The 19,254-nt window shown below is 42.7% G+C and overlaps 1 protein-coding gene across 1 annotated transcript; it reads left to right on the top strand.

Annotated features, from left to right (window-relative positions):
• Nucleotides 1–12,942: 12,942 nt before the first annotated feature.
• LOC120408940 (diencephalon/mesencephalon homeobox protein 1-B-like) lies at nucleotides 12,943–17,995 on the top strand. Its single transcript, XM_039546100.1, has 3 exons — nucleotides 12,943–13,130; nucleotides 13,562–13,746; nucleotides 16,180–17,995. Exons 1-3 carry the CDS (start codon nucleotides 13,097–13,099, stop codon nucleotides 17,182–17,184), a joined length of 1,224 nt encoding a protein of 407 aa, XP_039402034.1. The 5' UTR covers nucleotides 12,943–13,096; the 3' UTR covers nucleotides 17,185–17,995.
• The last annotated feature ends 1,259 nt before the right edge of the window (nucleotides 17,996–19,254 follow it).

Raw genomic sequence — 19,254 nt, 5'->3', positions numbered from 1 at the left:
CCTCCCCTCCATCAACAGCTTCTTGTTGCTGTTCTCTCTCCCCTTTGACATGGGTTCCATGTAGCTCCCTAGGGAAGACCTGCATCAGCTTGAGCTTTGAGCAGATGCAGCATGCTGTCATCCTGGCTTCTGGGGTTAGAGCCACACGTCTTCCTGCTAGCTTGGGAATTCAAGAACTAATGCTGCTGTTAGACCACTGGGCTGGATTTTGTAGGTGATTTTCTGAAATGAAACACAAATCCACTCTTGGGATAATTAACTGTAGAGTGAAAGAACAGGAGTACTTGTGGTATCTTAAAGACTAACAAATTTATTTGAGCATAAGCTTTCGTGGGCTACATTCCACTTCATCAGGTGCTTAGACTATGCAAGGCACTGAATTTAGCCGTATAGAGAGGAAATCCATCTCTATGCATCTGATGAAGTGGGCTGTAGCCCACAAAAGTTTATGCTCAGATAAATTTGTTAGTCTCGAAGGTGCCACAAGTACTCCTGTTCTTTTTGTGGATACAGACTAACACGGCTGCTACTCTGAAACCTGTCACTAATTGCAGAGTGAATCTGATTTGAAGTAGGCATTGTGGCCCAGGGTAATGAGCAAGTAGTGGTAAGCAGATAGCCTGGCTTTCACTCTGGGCAAGTCACCTAGGCCTGGATCCATAGATATACTTAGGCTTCTAACTTCCATTGATTTCCATTAAAGTTAGAAACCTAAATACCTTTCTGGATCTGAGACTTAATTTCCACACCTCAGTTTCCCCCTTTGTGAAATGGGGACAGTCAAAGGAGTACTCTGTGTGTTAATTAGCTAAACTTGGTACAGTTCTCTGAACATGTAAATAATAATGATTAGTGAGGACATTACAATTAATAATCTCCTAATAGGGCTAGGACCATGTCCCAGATTCTGACCTCAGATCTGTATTTGTGCAGGTCTGTGAGTTTGAGGTAGTTCAGGCCCCATGTTGTCTTTGCAACAGGTGTAGAGACTATAGTTTCCATTGACTTCGTAGTACTACCTTTCCTTACAGAGAGAATTTGCATTTGATTATATCATGGGATTAGGGATGGGAGAAATCTAGTATTAGATTATTCTACAGCCTAATAGATCTCACTAACCGGAGCTTTCCCCATTATTCAGTATTTTTCCCTTTCTTAATTTTACCCCATTATTCTTAGTTATGCCCTTTGTTCCATCCTACGGAGTTCCTCTTCATGGCCTCCTGTCCACCCTCTGATCCACTCTCAGAGGGTTCTTCTCCTTAGTCACCCCCATCATGGACACACTTGCAACCCCCTCTCCCCCCACCCCGGGTGTTTCACGCGTCTTGGGTCTATGCAAGAGGAGGAAGCAGAGATAGGCAAACACATCATTCCACCCCCGGCACTGCAGAAATTATGAAAACAAGCTAATGCAGCAAGCTATAACTTTTCTGTAGGGCAGCCACAGCTGGGGAAGTCCCTGGTAGTGTGACTCCAAAGGGGCTGTTTTACCAGAGAAGTGGGGTGGGACTGCTGGGGTTTAGCCAGGCCTCCTGGGGATTACCAGGTTTGCAGGGGTGAGTCCCAAAGCCTGTTCAATGATGGAGGAGAGATACAAATCCACAGCACCAGCAGATGTCAGGGAATCCTCATTGAGGTTTTCTCCCACATAGCCTCCTATCACAGGTTTCTCCACAAGAGGGGAATGAGATGGGCCCATTCTTGTGATTTATATCCTTCAAATACCTGGTACAGGATTACCACTTTAGCCATCCCTTATACAGCTAACCACAATCTTATAAGAAGCCACTTAGCTACTCCTTTCTAATCCAAGTTTTAAAAACAATATAGAGATGGCAGTGGTTTACCTGAAGCGCTGTGTTTTTAAATATTCTAAGATAGTCCTTAAAGACCTTTGCAAAACTGGAGTCATCATTAGCTCCTTTAATTGCCTCACAAATCAATTCACCCAGTCCTTTAATTATTTTTGCTTCCCTTCTCTTTATTTCCTCCAGTTTATCTAAATCTTTCTGCTGGTGGCTGTCTGGAAGAAACCTGGAACTGCATTCAGCTCACTTTAGACGTGACTCTGAAATTCAGAGGATTTAGTGGTGAGCTGGAGCCGGTTCCCACCGGGTCGCAAGAACCGGTTGTTAAATTTAGAAGCCGGTGTAGAACCGCCTGTTAAAGGGGCGGGCGGATGGGCAAACAACTCCGATCCGCAGGCCAGACCGTCCTGAGCTCCTAGCTGGGGAGGCTCCCCCTGCCCCTACCCTGCTTCCCCCCCTCGCAGAGCTGCAGCATGCCGAGTGGCAAGGTAAAGGTGGGGCTGCGAGTTCCAGCAGGCCGCCGCGCGGCATCCTTACATGCTGCCCTGAGCAGCATGGTAAGGGGGCCGGGCCGGGCTGGGCTGGGAAGAGGGGTTGATAAGGGGCAGGGAGCGGGGTGTAGGTTCTGGGGGGGTGGTCAGGGAACGGGGGAGGGGGTTGGGTAGGCGTGGGAGTTCCGGGGGTCTATCGGGGTGGTGGTGGATGGGGTCGGGGCAGTCAAGGGACAGGAGCGGGGCGAGGTGGGTAGGGGTGGGGTCCTGTGGGGACAGTTAGGGTGGGGGTCTCAGGAGGTGGTCAGGGGACAAGGAGTGGGGTGGATGGGTTGCGGGTTCTGAGGGGGCAGTCAGGGGCAGGGCGTGGCTGGGGGTCAGATGGGGGAGACAGGCTGTTTTGGGGGAGACAGCCTTCCCTACCTGGCCCCTGATACAATTTTGCAACCCCGATGTGCAGGGCCAGCTTTAGGAAGTGTGGGGCCCGATTTCGACGGGGCCCCGGCAGGGATGACTAAAAAAAACCACTTAAAAAAACATGTGGGGCTTGTACTCACCGGGTGGCGCTCCAAGTCTTCGGCGGCAGGTCCTTCACTCACTCCAGGTCTTCGGCGGCACTGAAGGACCCACCGCCGAATGCCGCCAAAGACCTGGTAGGGAACCGGTTGTTAAGATTTTGGCAGCTCATCACTGTATTTGATCAGTTTACTGAATAATCATTTGATTTACTTCCCCCCTCACCACTGTAATTGGCTTAATATTAGATGAAGTGTGTGAAATACTGTGTGCTCTTGCTGCAAACTGACACAGTTGTACATGTAGGAAAACAGCTTGTATTAGCTGTTGCTATTATCTAACACAGTGCATGGAAGAAAATCAGCGGTAAGAATGATAGCTGACAAAAATGGGAAATGTCTTCTCCAGCTGGGGAGCCCTTCCACTTCCAAATATCAACTAGGGAATGGAGTGTGCCCTGTGGCAGGCTGCCCTTTGTTGAAGTTCTCTTCTACAGTTAGGAGGTGGAGGATCCTTGGATTCTCTCCAAAAGATTGTTCTAAGGCTGTCTTTGCTGGCCAGAAAGATGTGTTTTTAGAGTGGGATAATTAAAGTGAGTTAGCTATCCCACTGTGAATTCTAGCAGAGATCAGTCTCAGTAGTTCTTACGGCAGTGCAGCTATGTGATGTCAATTATGGATATAGTGTTGACCTTGCCTGGATATAAAACTGAACTGAACTACCACAAAAACAACATGTGCCTTGTCTCCACTAGGTTTTTACAGGAAGATAGCTAACGCATGTTAGTCATCTCGTTAACAAAATCACCTTTTTTGGCAGTGAAGACATAGTCTGAATGTGTGTTGGCCTTAGAAAATTAAAGGAGAAAGCAATCTTTAGAGACTGGAGATGGGGGGAAATGTATCTCCATTGCTATATAATGCACAGTAACTGTTTTATCTTTCTGTTTTTCAATAACATTTAATCTGCAGTTCATATTTACAGAAGTAGATAAAATTTAAGGATCATTTGGCAAGATCAATACAGAGTATATCTCACCCTGAACAAGACTGCAAAGACAGAACACCCACTCTAAAACCTGCTTCCGTTGAGAGGCCTCTGGAGTTGCAGGTCTCACAGATATCAGTGACAGGTACCAGTTTTCACAGCGACTGAGGTCATTCTACACTATGGTGACTATACTGGCATAGCTAGGGTACTGTAGATATGTCAGCATAACCCCATACTGTAGACAGGTTTACACCAGGAGAAGGATTTTTTTTTCTGCCACTTCCCCTAGTGACGGTAGCTAGGTGGACCCAGAACAAAGCATTCTTCCATACACCTAGGTGCATCTACACTGGGGTTAGGCTGACATAACTATGTTGCTCAGTGGTGTGGATTTTTCACACCCCGAGCAACATAGCTTGGTTGACCTAAATTTTAAGTTTAGACCAGGCCCAAGTTTAAAAGCTGATTGATGGGTTTGTCCTGCTAAAAGGCAGTTAAAGTAGATGGAGCAATGCTGCGTCTACATTTCTGCTCATTTCACACATTGTTTACAACATTAAATTAGTCTTTCAGATTTTAAATGCTAAAGCCATGTGTGTTGTTTCTAGTACAGTGGAAAATTTGTTCTTCCTCCAAGTTAGAGACATGGGTTTAGGACTATCTGGGAACAAAAGCTATTTGTCAGGCAGTCTGTCACTTGTATTTTGTGCTCTTGATAGATGCCAGAGACTAGATAGCAAGAGACAGTGTTTCTTCTTTTGTGTCCTTTTTTTTTCTTTTTTTGGGGGGGGGAATGGTTAGGGGGGAAAGGAAGAAGAAATTTAGGTTTTAGGCGTTTGATTCCTGGAATTTTGAAACATCGTTTGGGCTAATCTGGGGTTGCAGGATTGGGACCCATGCTAGGAAATTATTTAGCGGCAACCAACTTTGAACTGAGTTGAAAGGTTAGTGTAGATGAGACAGAATATGTATTTATTCAGTGTAAATTCTGTAAGGAGATGGACTTAACAAAAGATTTCTACTACTCAGAGTTAAATAACAAACAAGGCTGTAATGAGAGTGCTGCAAGTATTTCCTTACTATTAAACTAATTTACTATGCATTTTTTTTAAAAATAACCTCCCTCACAATCTCATTCCTCTTACAAAAATATTTTTTTCTTTTAATTAATGGTTGGTTTAAAATGATCACTGTTGCTTTTAAATTCTAAGATGAGACACAAACTAAGCAAAAACACTATCCTTTTTATCTTCACAAAGATTTTAAATACTGTATATAATGGCCAAGATTTTGAACAATAGAAGCCCAATGTTACTTTACCTTCCTAAATCTATATTTAAGCAATTAAACAAGTGGTCAATGTATTGAGAAATACATTAGACAGAAATAAATAGAAAAATTAAAGGGTGTTTTCTCCCCTCAATTTGTGGGTATGTCTACACTGCAAAAAAGGTGTGTTCTTAACTCAGGTTAGCTAACTAATTTGAGTTAGCAAACTCAGGTTAAAATAGCAATGACTACATGGCAATTCAGTTTTGAACAGAGGTTAGCAAGTCAAGCTAAAGTCTACAGGAGACCTTGAGGGTTGAACTCCAGCTGTCTAACCTGACTGTGATCTATGGGTAATTGCCATGTGTTCACTTCTATTTTAACCCAAGATAACTAATCCAAGTTAAGAACACATCTTTTTTTGCAGTGTATGGAAGTTCTTTGTACAATGAAAATGATAGCTATATACTTCTCATACATAAATTATTAATGTATTAAAATGTGCTGGAAAATTAACCTAGTTGTTTGGGATCATATTTTGAACAATTATTGTAGGGGCACAATTCATAGCTTGGATCTCCTTAGCTATATCAGCCTCAGTCATATGTCATCTTTACAAACATTTAGGATAAAATTCTTCCCTTAAGTATATGTGTAGAAATCCCATTGATTTCAAAAGAAATTGAGTATGTACATAGGAGAGCAGGATTTGGCTTTTAATTTGTGCCAAAGTCCCATATGCTTAATATATTCTGTATACCATCTCACTGACTAGACATGCAATTATCATCATGGGCTTTTTATTTGAAAAGGAAAAGGGAAAGGAAAAGAAAGATAAACACAAAGAATCCCAGTCACAATTCATTGCCTCTGATATTTGCATGTTCTATTAATTATTAAGCCCTTGCTTACAGTAGAATGACTTAGGAGAACTGGCTACAACATAGTTCCAGTTTGCAGTGTAGACAGGATTTTAAAAATGGTTTGTAATTGGGATTTACTGATGTATGATGGAAACCTGATTAGTGCTGCCAATGCACTTCTAGTGAATACATTTTGTGTTTCTCTCTCTAAGAATAGACTTAGGGTTTGATTACGCTTCAAGCTGGAGCTGTAATTTCCATCCTGGGTAGACCTACACACCCTAGCTTTGATGGAGCTAGCATGCTAAAAATAGCAGGGTAGTCCCTACCGCACTACACTTCTATTTTTAGTGCACAAGCTTAATCCAACCTAGCTCACGCACATCTACCTGAGCTGGAAATTTCACTGCCAGCTTGAAGTGTACACATACCCTGAAAAAAGAACAGGAGTACTTGTGGCACCTTAGAGACTAACAGATTTATTTCAGCATGAGTCTATCTTGTTATTGTTTTTTAATGCATTGCATAGTTTTTTGTTTTTTTTAAAAAAGCAAAATAGTAACAAGCAGTTTTATATACACACACAACTTTATATACAATACAACTTTCATCTGACACTCTCCAAGCTCTTTACAAAGATAAATTACACCCAGATATATGGCACATCAAGATGAAGTTGCAAAGAGTCCTGTGGCACCTTATAGACTAACAGACGTATTGGAGCTTTCGTGGGTGAATACCTACTTCCTCGGATGCAAGATGAAGTTGCTTGCCCAGCGTTGTGCAATGAGTGAGTCATGAAACAATCAAAAGGTAAAGGAATGAGTGGGTGATAAAACTACTGGTGAGCTTCCTGACTGCCAGTTTCTTGCTCTAATCACTAGCCTGATTACCTGTACCATTGGTATCCCCAATAAATGACTTCCTGGTCCTGGTAACATTTTTTTTTTCATTTTCTAAATGCTGGCTTGCTACCTAGCTCCCCTCCTTTTTGCTGGCCCTTAACCCTTAAGGCAAGATGTTTAATGGTTAGAGACTGTCCAGATTTTAAAAGCATGGTGTTGGACACTGGAGAGTATAGTTTTGCGAAAGAGGAAAGGTTTCTGACCACTGAGAGATGGATGCTAGAGTTTACTGCAACCAGCTAGCACATTTTAAGCATGACTGCCCATGAAGGGCAAAATCATGTTCACTAACACGTTTTTCTAATATAATGCATTTTCCCAGTGGGTGTTACATGAATCATGGAGAGAAGGCAACATGGGCCTGGTAACAGAGGCCATTGGTGGAGTAGGATGGATGGGTAGCATGTTCCAGCAGTCGTAGAGCATATTGCTTTTAAGAAGGGTGAAAACAACAGTGAAAATACAGATAGGGCTTCTGCTCTGGGGACAGGGAGGAGAGGAGACTCCAGACGATTTGTCTCCAGTTCCTGTGGAAAAAGCCTTGAGGCCGAGTTTACTTCTCTTCATGGGCCTAAAGGTTTGTAATCAGGTTTGAGAGACTATGCTGTTGTCTTCCTTAGTATTTCTATAGCATTATGTGAGGGTGTGGTATTTTACAGAAATCAAAGAAAGTCCTACAACACTTGCAGCCTGCTATTGTAAGGTGCTGCTGTGGGCCCTCGTGCCATTGAAGTAAGTCTGAGTTGAAAGTGTTGATTGATCATGTTGTAAGATCTATGGCAACAGAAAATCTGTGATAAGGAGAGGGGAGATGTGGGGAAAAGATTACAATAAAGCAATGCAAATTAAGCACTTGCCCATACTGGGGATATCAGAAGTTAGTGACCAGATACAGTGCGGCTGTACCAGACCCACTGGCTTCAGTGGAACTGCTTGTGTGTGTGTAGGCCTTAGCTGCCAATGAAACACATGCAGTATGGACCAGATATATATAGGGGGAGGATCAATCTGCACGTGGGGAGGATATTTCAGGGGAAAGCTTGATAGACAAAGTGTTTCTTGGGAAGGGAGGTTGGTTGGTGCCCAAGAGAGGGTTTCACTTTCAGGTAAAAGGTGTTGCATGGAAGACAACATGAAGGCAGTGCTGGATTTGACAATCCTGAACTGCAGGTACACCCAAGTTGGAGCCCCTTTCATGGCCCTGCCCCACCCCTGCACTGAGGTGCTCTCTTGTGCTGGCGCCCTACCCCACCTGGAGACATCTGCTGGACTGGTGAGTGGCCACCCTCCCTCCTCGTTGGGAAGGCTGAACATCTCCAATCCCCAGGCCATTGCTCCGTGTCTTCAGGTGGGATCTGTCCCAAAAGAGGGATGTGTATTGGGACGCCTGCCCCAGGAGAGCCATAATTGTCCAGTGGCAGCCAGTCCTCTGCTGAGATGGTGGCAGCATCCTTTCTCATCAAAGCAGAGAGTTTCAGAGTCACTGACCCATAGAAATGAATGGTGTAGCCTATACCTCTCAGAGCTATTGTTTCAGGCTGCCTGCAGACTCAGGCACTGCATCAGTTCCAGGTCATGGTTTTCTTTCTTTCTTTCACCAAGAAATCTAGATTTTTAAGAAAACTGTGCTTTGGACATCAGCACATGACTTTGGGAGCCTAGGTACTCAGCAGCAGGCAGGAAAGAGAAAAAGGCCAGCTGTTTTTCAAACAGCAGTCTTAGATAACTAATTTCAGGGCTGACCAGAGCCTGTTTCAGGGACTTACGAGCAATAGAAAGGGGGATTTTAAGGGTTCAGTAAATATAACAATTAAGGGTGAGATTTTGCCTGAATTCTGTGTGCATTGAAATCAATTGTACAACTCCCTCAGGGGGAGCAGAATTTGCACAACATTGAACACCTCTGAAATTTTAGGGCTGTACATTTTTTATGTGATCCTGTTCTTATTGACATGGATGCGGGGGAAGTCTGGGCTGCCTGTAAATTATCTGATGTTGGAAAATTCACTTCAGAAGCAGGAACAGAACGCTCCTTGGATACAATGGCACTCTCTAGACTACACTAAAGGTAAAACTCATGTGTGCAAGAGGCAGATCTTCCACAGGGGTTGGGCCAAGACTCTGGAATGAACTCACCCAGGAACTAAGTCTAAAGCATTCACTTGCAGCACCAAAGGCTTGTAAAAATGGCCATGTGTTCTGTTTTTAAAATGTCACTTTTTATTCTGTATTTGAGAAGTGGTGGCAGAATAAAATCAAGCAGGTGGTGGAAATGTAGATTGCCATGACACTGTAAAGAAGTTTGTGTGACATGATTAAAGAAATTCTGAATGCAAAAAAAAAAACCCCTAAGGATCATAACAAAGCTCACTACCTTTCATTCCAAGAGCAAGGTGAACTTCTCCAACATGTCATGCACTTCTCTGACATATATACATAACAAAAAAAGCGGGGGAACTATTAAAATAAGACATTCCCCTGCCCACACTTTTCTCCCTGGAGGGGAGGACAAGCAAACAAACAACATGTCAGATGTTAGTAAAGCTGCTTAATGTATTTCTTGAAGGCACTGAGATACTATGGTAATGTGTGGCATAAGAACCTATATAGAATAGAATGGACCCATTACAAACACATTATATTAGACTACATTATTATAATACATTTGAATGTGAAATCTTTTGGAACACTTCAGACGTCCTTTGACATTTTTATTTCAGTGGCATAAGCTCTCCCTTCTATTGCTGTCTGCATTGGTGTCAAGCCCAGAATCAAAGTGGTGTTGATTAGTAAATAATGGGCTGCAAAATTTTACACCAACAAGATAACAAGGTATTTCAGATAAGCAAGCATGAGATGAGCCTCTCTTTTATGATGTGTAAATGTCTGAGGGCAAAGTTGTACCACTGATTTTTGAACACAACTCCCTACTGGATGCAATGGAAAGTTCTGCTTACTAACATCAGACACATGTTGTTTGTTATTTGTTCGCTTGTCCTCCCCCCCAGGGAGAGAAGTGTGGGCAGTGGAATATCTTGTTTTAGTGGGTTTTTTACATATTGTTATGTATACAGAGTGTGGTGCTCAGAGACATTCTGTGCTCTACAACTCAGGACTCCCCTTTGCACCTCCCAGAATCTGAGCTCTTCTGATGGCTGATGCAGCCCATGGCATAAATTAGAGCAGATGCAGAGCCTTCTCCCCTCAGTTTCCCCACAGCTGCCAATGGACTGTTCTGTACAGTACTATGATATATTTTGCTTTCCGCCATCAACTCTCTGTATAACTTTTTTCATGAGTAATGTACCCGATGGATGCTAAATATCTAAACTCTATTCTTAAATTCATTCACCTAAATTTGGGTTATTGCTGATTATGCACTATATGTATCTTATGACTTTAAAAGGCAAACTTTGTATTTGTGGATAACCGAAGCACTATATCCAGATGTACAGACAGTCTTTTCTCAACCTATGTATTAGATATTTTTTAACACTCGCTTTAATAAACATTTTTAATCTGTTCCTTGTTATCTGTTGCTGCAACCCAGCATGTCGCTAAGCCTATGCTGCCCCTGTGCTGTAAATATTTTCTGGGTATTTCCTGTCTGTTTCTGCCCTCTCTTAGGCCCCTTTATACCAGCAGACTGGCCTCCCTGAAATCAATGGCAAAACTACCATAGTTTTCAGTGGGACCCTGATTTAGTCCCAGATACCTGAAATCAGGGCTCATTTTAGGCCAGGTCACATTGGATCAGTGGTGACCCGTTGTGGTGTTTTTGCAGGGGTGGAAGAGGGAGGAGAGGGACCTTTGAAACTACCATCTTGCTTTGTGGGATCTCACTTTTTTGTTTTTTAAATAAAACTTAAATCTCTGGCCATTAGCATTGCAAAGAAAATATTGGAAACATGGAAGTGTAAAGCCTCTGCTTGACAATGTGTCTAAAACAATAGCTCTAGGAAGTGTGAACCGCCCTATTCATCTGGATGGTGTGCTAACCAAGGCCTTCTCTTGCTCTGAGTCATCCTCAGTTAATGGCTAGTCACTGCACCAGTTTTGTTGCTAAGCCCAACTGTAGACAAGGAATCTCCTTCCCCTCTTCCAAAGCAACAGATGTGTAGGTCTGGTCTATACTAAATAAATTAGGTTAGCATGACTACGTCACTCAGGGGTGTGAAAAATCCACACCCCCTGAGCAGCATAGTTAAGCCAAAGTAAATCCCCATATAGATCAGGCCAGCTATGCTGAGATCACATTGTCAAGCATTTCTTGGCAGCTGTGAGGGCTAGAAACATAACTTAAAAGTGAAAGTTTCTATTCAGACATCCTCATGTGACTGCGAGCTGAAGCTCTATGCACATGCTTATTGTGCCTATGCCTTAATCCAGACCTGCCCCATGGCATATCTACACCCGAGTAAGGGGGAGCCAAAGCAAGAACACAGATGATCATATTTTAAACATCTGCACAAGATTTGAGTACAGTCTCACATGGGGAGAGTGTGGCTTGTGGGCAAAGTTTGGGAGATTATTGCTGTGTTTCACCAATCTGAGCCCTACCTAAAATGTATGTATTTATCATTTGAATGGAAAGGTAAGTCTTCCAAACAGTCCAGAGAGTTGGTGATTGAAGATGGCGTTCATGAAGACGATTGCATGAAATTGATGTGTGCCATAACCGCCCAAGTTATGGAAGTGATAAGTTAAAAGAAAACAAAAATAACAAAACAAAAATCACGCAGGACAGGGATTGGGGTAAGGAGAGGATCATGGAGGGATTGGTCCATTCCATTAGTGCAGAATTGTTGTCTATGCAAAATCCACACGTTTTTTCTACACTATCATATATGCAGATTCTATTGGATTGTGTATTTGCCTTCTTTTCTAAACTGCTATGGTATTGCTGTGTGTTTAAGTTGTTGTGTTGTGACCCAGAGGTGGTTGCACTTCAGTGGTGGGTGATGTGAGCTCTGTGTATACAGCTTAAGGACCTCAAATCTGTACCCATTGGCTTCAATGTAAGCAGAAACAGACCCCAGACTTTGCAAAATGTTTGGCAACAGTTTGTAACAAAAGCCATATACAATAATTATGTTGTTACTCTTGAAACCTCCCCTGTGATAGCCTTCAGTGGCCTCTATTGACAAATTATTACACAAACTAATTGACCCACTGCTGTAGTAATAATTATTTCCCACTATATAACCCAATGTTGAATTTCATATTAGTGCTCCTTGTTAATTCATATATATATTATCATTAACCACTTTAAATAATTCTGATCTCTCTTGTGAGTTAATACTTCAGTCATGATTGTTATATCCCACCTTAGGCCCAGTTCTGTAACCCTTACTAATAGGACCCATCCCTTGACTTTCTTTAAACTACTCCTGAGTTTCAGACGCAGGCCCCATGTTCCACAGGTTACTTGGTTGAATGAGGAGTATGAGCAGGATTTGGCCATAAACAGATGAAAAGATATCCCATTTTGGGGCTCATAGGGCAGTGCTTAATCAGAAGACAACACTCTATGAGTTTTGCTAGAGTAAGGACTATAGGCTGTTTTTGTTCTAAAGGAATAAATCCACAGCCCGGAAGCCCATCATCAGAATTAGAGCTGTACAAATGTTTAAGGGAGACCTGGATTTGCAGAAACAAACAATGCCGGTTTGGTTGGAGCAGGAGACCAGTTCTGCTCACCTAGAATCTGGAAGCAAGGGGAATTTTGTTTGGAGAAGCTACAAGGCCTTCTTTTCTCTGCCCCTCTCCTCTGCCCCCATAAAATATTATATAAGAGGGGGAAATTGTACCCTTGAACATTTGGGAAAACTTTTCCCCGTTGCCAGCACTGGCTTTATAAAGGCCCCAGTCAGAGACACTTTGGCTACTTCTCAGGGGACAAGAGCTAATTGTGTGTATTTTGGTGATTTGATTACAATAGAGGTGTGGGACACCTTTCTGAGTCAGACTTTAACTTAAAAAAAAGGGCAGCCCAACACAACCCTACAGCTCAGTTTTCTTTTTAAATAGGACATGATAAAAGCACTTTGTCCCCATTGGATGCAGCAGAGTCAGGGGGAGGGTTGCTAACTGCTGGGGTGAAGGGGACTATAAAACTAAAGGATCCAGTGTTACTCAAACGAGAAGCCTGCAGCTAAATTAAAACGGGTAGGGCTTTATCAGCCTCCCGGAGGGAAGATTTAAAAACAACGCTGACATTTTTTGCAAATTAGCAAGCTCCTAGCCCAAAGATGGAACCTGCCAAAGTGAAAAACAGCCTTACAGGTAATTATGATATTCAGAAATTTTCCCCAAAGTTTGATTAAAATTAAATGGTGGCCCAAGTGTGGATGTTATTGGTTTGCAGCTGTGTGGATCCTACCTCTTGTTAACTTCAAACGCTTTATTTCTATAACGAAGTAAGTTTATAATTGAAGATCATGCAGCGCTCCTTCTTAAGTCCTTCTGACAAATCTTACTTTAAATTTAGTTTTGTCTGAGTCAAGATTGTAAAATCAGTTGGGTGTTTTTGCTACTTCAAGAGCTGGCTCAAATCAAGAAACGTGTGGCACATTAGATTTTTCTCTTCTTCTTCTACTAGCGGGAAAAGTTCAACGGTTCTTTATAGCCGCTATTGTGCTTTGTGACAGGTTTTAATACTTTATTTCTCAGATACCTCCTGTTCTTGTCTTACCTGTATTTTTTTTTAAATACAGAACAAGTCACGCAATGCCCCGTTATTTCCAATACGCCGAAAGAAGGAGGCAGGAGGAAACGGACCACGTTTAGCAAAGCCCAGCTGGACCTCTTGGTTAAGACGTTTGAAAAGGATCCCTATCCTGGCATCACCGTGCGGGAGAGGCTGTCCAGCCTGACGGAGATACCCGAGTCTAGGATTCAGGTAAGAGCTTCGGGCATTTGTTAGAATGTCTGTTCGACACCCTGTTTGCTGGTTAACGAGGCTTTTCGGATCGCCGGTGTCATGCCGCTCTGTAAACCCCCCCCCCCCAAGAGCTAATTCTCAGGTGCCCCTTGATCGCCTCTGCCCCAAGGACGGGCCCTGGCACTCTTTCCGGGGAACGTTCACAACAAGCAAGGCCCCGATATGTGGCGGAGCTCAGAGCAAATATCCTGGCCTCGGACGACTAAGGCTATCCCGTCGGTCCATAGTAGGGTTCTTCTGCCACCGGGCGTACGGCTCCCGGAGTGCCGGCTTGTTGTGAACGCCACTGCAACAGTGACATGATGACATGGCTCTTCGGGATCCGAATCCCGCCATACCGGCTCCAAGGAAACTGGTATTGGGGGTGGTGGTTAAAGACTGGGGCACGTTTTCCCAAGGGGAATACCTAGAATACACGTTTTCCCTTTTGCTGGCTTGGCGTTTAGGGAGGCGCCCCGTGAAATGGTGCTTTGCCCTCTCCTTGCTTCCCCGTTCTTTGGTGACTGGTCAGGGACTAGAACTCTTCAGCTGGCCGGTGGCAACAACACGCGTTCGGTTGTGCAGTGTAAAGGGATACAGGGGAATCTGGATCGAGAAGTGTTTCGAGCAAGGCGCTGCTGTCCTCTCAGATGAGCTGAGGCTTGAGCGGTCTAGAGAGCCCCCCAGCCCTTCTTCTCATGTCCCGTTTCTTCGCGCCTCTCCTGAGTTAATGGCTTTGGTGCACTCTTGGGGCCCGATCCTGCAACTAGTTGTTGGGGGAATTCGGAGATCTGTTCCCTTCCCGCGACTGTAACCGCTGTCAAGAAGGTCCCACTCCCGTTGTGGCCCGAATCTGCATTCATCTCCATGGGATTTGAAACCCGAGAGATGGCACGGGGCTTCAGCGTGACCTTCCCTGAAATTATTACAGTCTGCCGAGAACTGATCTCCAGATTCCAGTACTTAGCGGGAGGAGGAATACCTGCCACCACTCACTGGAAATGTTTGTATGGTTTAAAAAAAATTACTGTAGTGCCTCCAAAACCCGTTGTTGTACACAACCCCAAGCAGCCTTTTGCTCCCAAATCTTATTCCCATAGCTGTGGGGCCATCAGAGATGCAGCAAAATTAATAACAAAGCTTTGATTTAGAGTCCGCTTGTGGAGTCGCTATTCAAACTGAGCCCTCACTCAGGCAAATAATTCCACAGACATCAGTTAGACCAGTGGTTCTCAACCAGGGATACATAAACATCTTCTATGGGGTACATCAACTCAGCTAGGTATTTGCCTAGTTTTACAACATGCTATGTAAAAAGCACCAGCCAAGTCAGTACAAACTAAAATTTCATACAATGACTTCTCTATAAACTATACATTTAACTGTAAGTACAATATTTATATTTGAATTTATTTTATAATTTGTATGTTAAAGAGAACATAAGCAATTTTACAGCACTAGTGTGCTGTGACTCACTTTTTGTAAGCAAGTAGTTTTTAAGTTAGGTGAAACTTGGGGGTACACAACACAAATTCTATTCCTGAAAGGGATACAGTAGTCTGGAAAGGTTGAGGACTACTGAGTTAGACTACTCGCCAACATAAAGGGGAGCACAATCTGGCCCTTACTGGGGAGCTATAACTTGAATCTGGACTGTAAATAAATTAAAACAAAAAACCCTCTGAGTTTAGTTCCTTACAAGGACAGGGGAAATAGAAACATAGAGGCCTGATTGATCTCTGCTATTCCCATTGAGGGCAGAGGGGTTCAATTGGATCATGGGTGGGGCCTATTATTTGCCAAGTAACAAGGCCAAACCCCTATATTCCAACTGGGTGGAAAAAGGAAACAAAGTAAGGTTTGAATTTTGTTGTTTAAAGCTGGTAGTCAACAAGAATTGTTTTTAACTCTTGTAACTTAACTTGTCAGTTTCAACTGAATCCTTCCCCAAGATTCGCTCATTTCAACCAGCCCCAGTACTGACTTAGTTGCAAATTTTTCAAACAGCTGGCAAGAACCTGATGAAACTCTTACTAAAATGAATGGGAGCCTTTCCATTGACTTTTATGGGAACTGAACGGGGCTTCTGCCCTCTAAAGGGTGCTATAGTTTTCCTTAGCAAAATATTTCAGAGTGAGAGGGACATAAATACCTGACAATTCAAATAGTTAAAGAAACCAACTCTAAACTGGAAGTGGGGGGGAGAAACTGGGGCCAAATTCCACACTCTTGCATACATTGAACTCCACTGAAGCAGTGCATTGACTCTAGACTTACATTGGTATAACTGAGGAGAATTTGACCTTGTAGATTTGTGTGTGTGGGAGGAGGCTTATATCAATAAATTCACCTGCAAAGGCCCCTCTCACAAGCAGGATCATGGCTTCTTACTTTCTGTTAATTTCCTCCCAGGTTTGGTTTCAAAACAGAAGAGCCAGGCAGCTGAACCAAAAGAAGACTGAAGCCCCCACCTTTCCCAAACTTGATTATGGCAACAAGAAGCTGACCCACTTCAGTGTCAATCTTCCAGACAGGCCAAGAATCACACAGAGTCTTGCATCTGGTCAGAGTCAACTGAATCTACAGCCATGTCTGCTGGGAGGGAATCAAAATATTCCTAGTCAGCCCATGCAGTATTCAGAGCAACAACTTCCTATGTTAGATGGTCATTTCAAGAGCGTGGACAGCACTTTTAGAACAGGGACCCAAATCCAGATCCCGTCAACTCATTTAAACTCAGCGTACGTGTCAAGAGAAAACCAGTTCAGTTTAGGAGCCATGGGGAGTCCTTCCCAGATTCAGCACCCTGTGCAGCCACTACAGCAACATCCATACTATCAGAAATCTTTTCCTGAAAACTACTACTCAGATACAAATCTATTCCAGGCCACTTCCCCCTTAAAGCTCGGGGGGCAGCAGTGTGGTCAAGGTCCTCAATATCAAGCAGCCAAAGAAAACATATACAGGATGCCTGTCACTATCAACTATTTAAACTCTAACCAAGGAGTGATCAATGAGGAGTGTTCATATGTCAAGGCAAGCACTTCTCATTTTAGTAAGAGTCCAGTTTTAGGTCCTGATGGAGACTCACAAGTAAAAATGGAGCCTGCTCAGGCTGAGTGTAACATTCATTCACCTGTTTCTTCTAGCATTACTCTTCTCCCTTCAACATTTTCCAACTGTCAGGTAACACCTCAGAGGATGTTGACTCCTCTGGTTCCTTTGTTTGGGCAACAACTGAAAGAAATGATAGATGAATTTGATCCTCGTTGGTCATACATGAGAAATGAAGTCATGGGTACTGGTCTAGATTTGCTATTTGAAAGTGAACAAAATGTAGAGCAAAGTAGTAGTAGTAGAAGTTACCCCTTCACCTCTGGTGACCAGAGTTCAAGCTGCCACTTAGGTCATACCTGAAAATGAACTTGGTGGATATGTTCACACCTTATACATTTGCATGATTGTCAGGGTGAAAGAGGGAAGAGGCTGAGAAGTGTTGCTGGCCAGTGTGTTTAGGGTTTGTTATGAGAGCTCTGTGAGAGTCAGTACTGGGAGGGAGGGGGATGCAGGCCTGTAGAAGTTGGAAGGTGGCTGCTAGAAATGAGTGAATAACTTCATCACTGAATGTTTTCTCTTTGAGCATTGTCAACAAGTTGCTTGCAGTGATCTTGTATTAGTTTATAATTAGCTACCAGATAACTTTACTGGTCAGACAGTTCACTGAGTATTTTACTCTCTGGTAGTCAAACTGTGTTGGTTAGCTTTGACTGGAGGTATGGGGTTATGGGAAGTTTCAGGGGATTATGTTTGTTTCCTCATGGGAAGAATGTACTACATATCTGGTGTGACTACTCATGTTTAAAATTCACGTTCTATTCAGTATACTCAATTTCTTTCAGTGAAAGCTAATGCAGGCGGCACAAACACACATGCGCAAAAAAAGCAAATAGCTTTTTTTAAATGAAAACTGAAGTCGAAATTGCAGGGAGGCGGGGTGCTATTTTTCCTACTTGATATGTGCCTTTAGTTAAAGTTGCTAGTATCCCCTCTTTCAGAAGTACTTAATGTACTTTTTTTAATGAACAAAATGTGTAGTCCTTAAAAGGCAATGTTTTATGCAAATTGGTGGTTTTCTAATTGAATTGTGTGAATTCTGCCATAAGAAAGGGTTTTTTTTCAAAATCTTTACCATTTCTTTCTCAGTCCTCATCCTCTTTTAAAAAAAAAAGATGGATTTACAATATCCTGATTTAAGTGGGCTGTAACAGGACTTGAAGGAAAGCATCCTTTTGAGTTGCACTTTTAATACTATACTGTAGGGCTTGATCCTGAAGAGACTGGGATCCAGCTCCTCAAAGGTATTTAGGTGCTTTAATTCCCATTGATCTTGGACATCAATGAGTGTTAGGCACCAAAAGACCTTTAAGAAACTGTGCCTACAGCTCAAAGTGCCTAGAGGCTACTGAATGGGCATCCCCCTGTTTTTGCATGAGGTTTGACTGAAGTCAATGAACTCAGTGGGGTTCTGCCGAAGCTCATGCAGTTGCAGGAGTGTGGCCAGGACATCTTAATGTCTTTTTCATAAATATTTGTATAATGCTCAAAAAATGGCTGTGGATTCTTTTTAAATGTTGACTTCAAACTTTAAGATGTTAGTTTTTTTTTAAATCAATTTAATTGTTCATTCTATAAATAAGACAAATATAAGCTGAGTGTTTCTTTTTTACATTGATGTAGCTACAGAGAGGTAGTCCAGTGGCTTGCATATGGATTGAGAACTAACAAGTCCAGAGTTGTAGTCCTGGCTTTTACAATGATTCCATCTGTGGGTTGGACAAATCACTTAGCCTCTCTGCCTTCATCATCCCTATAGTTAAAATGGAAATAATACTTAACTACCTCATAGGGGTTTTACAAAGAACAGTAGGCTAATATCTAAGCGTTTTGCACACAAAAGGCACCATGTGAGTGCTAAGTATATTTATTATGAAATGATCTGTACTGATTTTTATGACTGAATTGCCTCAGTAAACTTGGTTTCTAAAATGTATTCAGTAATGCTTATTTATTCACTGCTTGCATCCGAAGAAGTGGGTATTCACCCACGAAAGCTCATGCTGCAAAACATCTGTTAGTCTATAAGGTGCCACAGGATTCTTTGCTGCTTCTACAGAACCAGACTAACACGGCTACCCCTCTGATATTTATTGTTTGTCACTTTAATCGCCTGATCTTCTGGGGGAAAGGCCTCCCTCAAGCATCTTCTAAAAATTTTGCTGGATTGGGACACATGTTTTGATGCTAAAGGGTTAAAACCACTTTCAGTCCTACTGGTTGCAATAGACTACTCACACTTAAATATGTGATGAAAGGTTAATTGAGGTCTAAAGGCTAAGCTTTTATCCCCTAATTATTTAAGTAGCCTGGTGTGGCACAAGGTGGTTTCTGTCAGATTAGAAGTGGAAAAGAATCCTCTCAAATCTGTCT

The sequence above is a fragment of the Mauremys reevesii genome, linkage group 7, assembly GCF_016161935.1.
Source record: "Mauremys reevesii isolate NIE-2019 linkage group 7, ASM1616193v1, whole genome shotgun sequence".
Classification (NCBI taxonomy): domain Eukaryota; kingdom Metazoa; phylum Chordata; order Testudines; family Geoemydidae; genus Mauremys; species Mauremys reevesii.
This window is presented reverse-complemented; position numbering and strand designations above follow the sequence as displayed.

Coding starts and splice junctions, on each gene's coding strand:
- LOC120408940 (XM_039546100.1), top strand. CDS start 13,097: ATGGAACCTGCCAAAGTGAAAAACAGCCTTACAG. Junction 13,131..13,561: donor AGTGAAAAACAGCCTTACAG/GTAATTATGATA, acceptor TTTTAAATACAG/AACAAGTCACGCAATGCCCC. Junction 13,747..16,179: donor TACCCGAGTCTAGGATTCAG/GTAAGAGCTTCG, acceptor ATTTCCTCCCAG/GTTTGGTTTCAAAACAGAAG.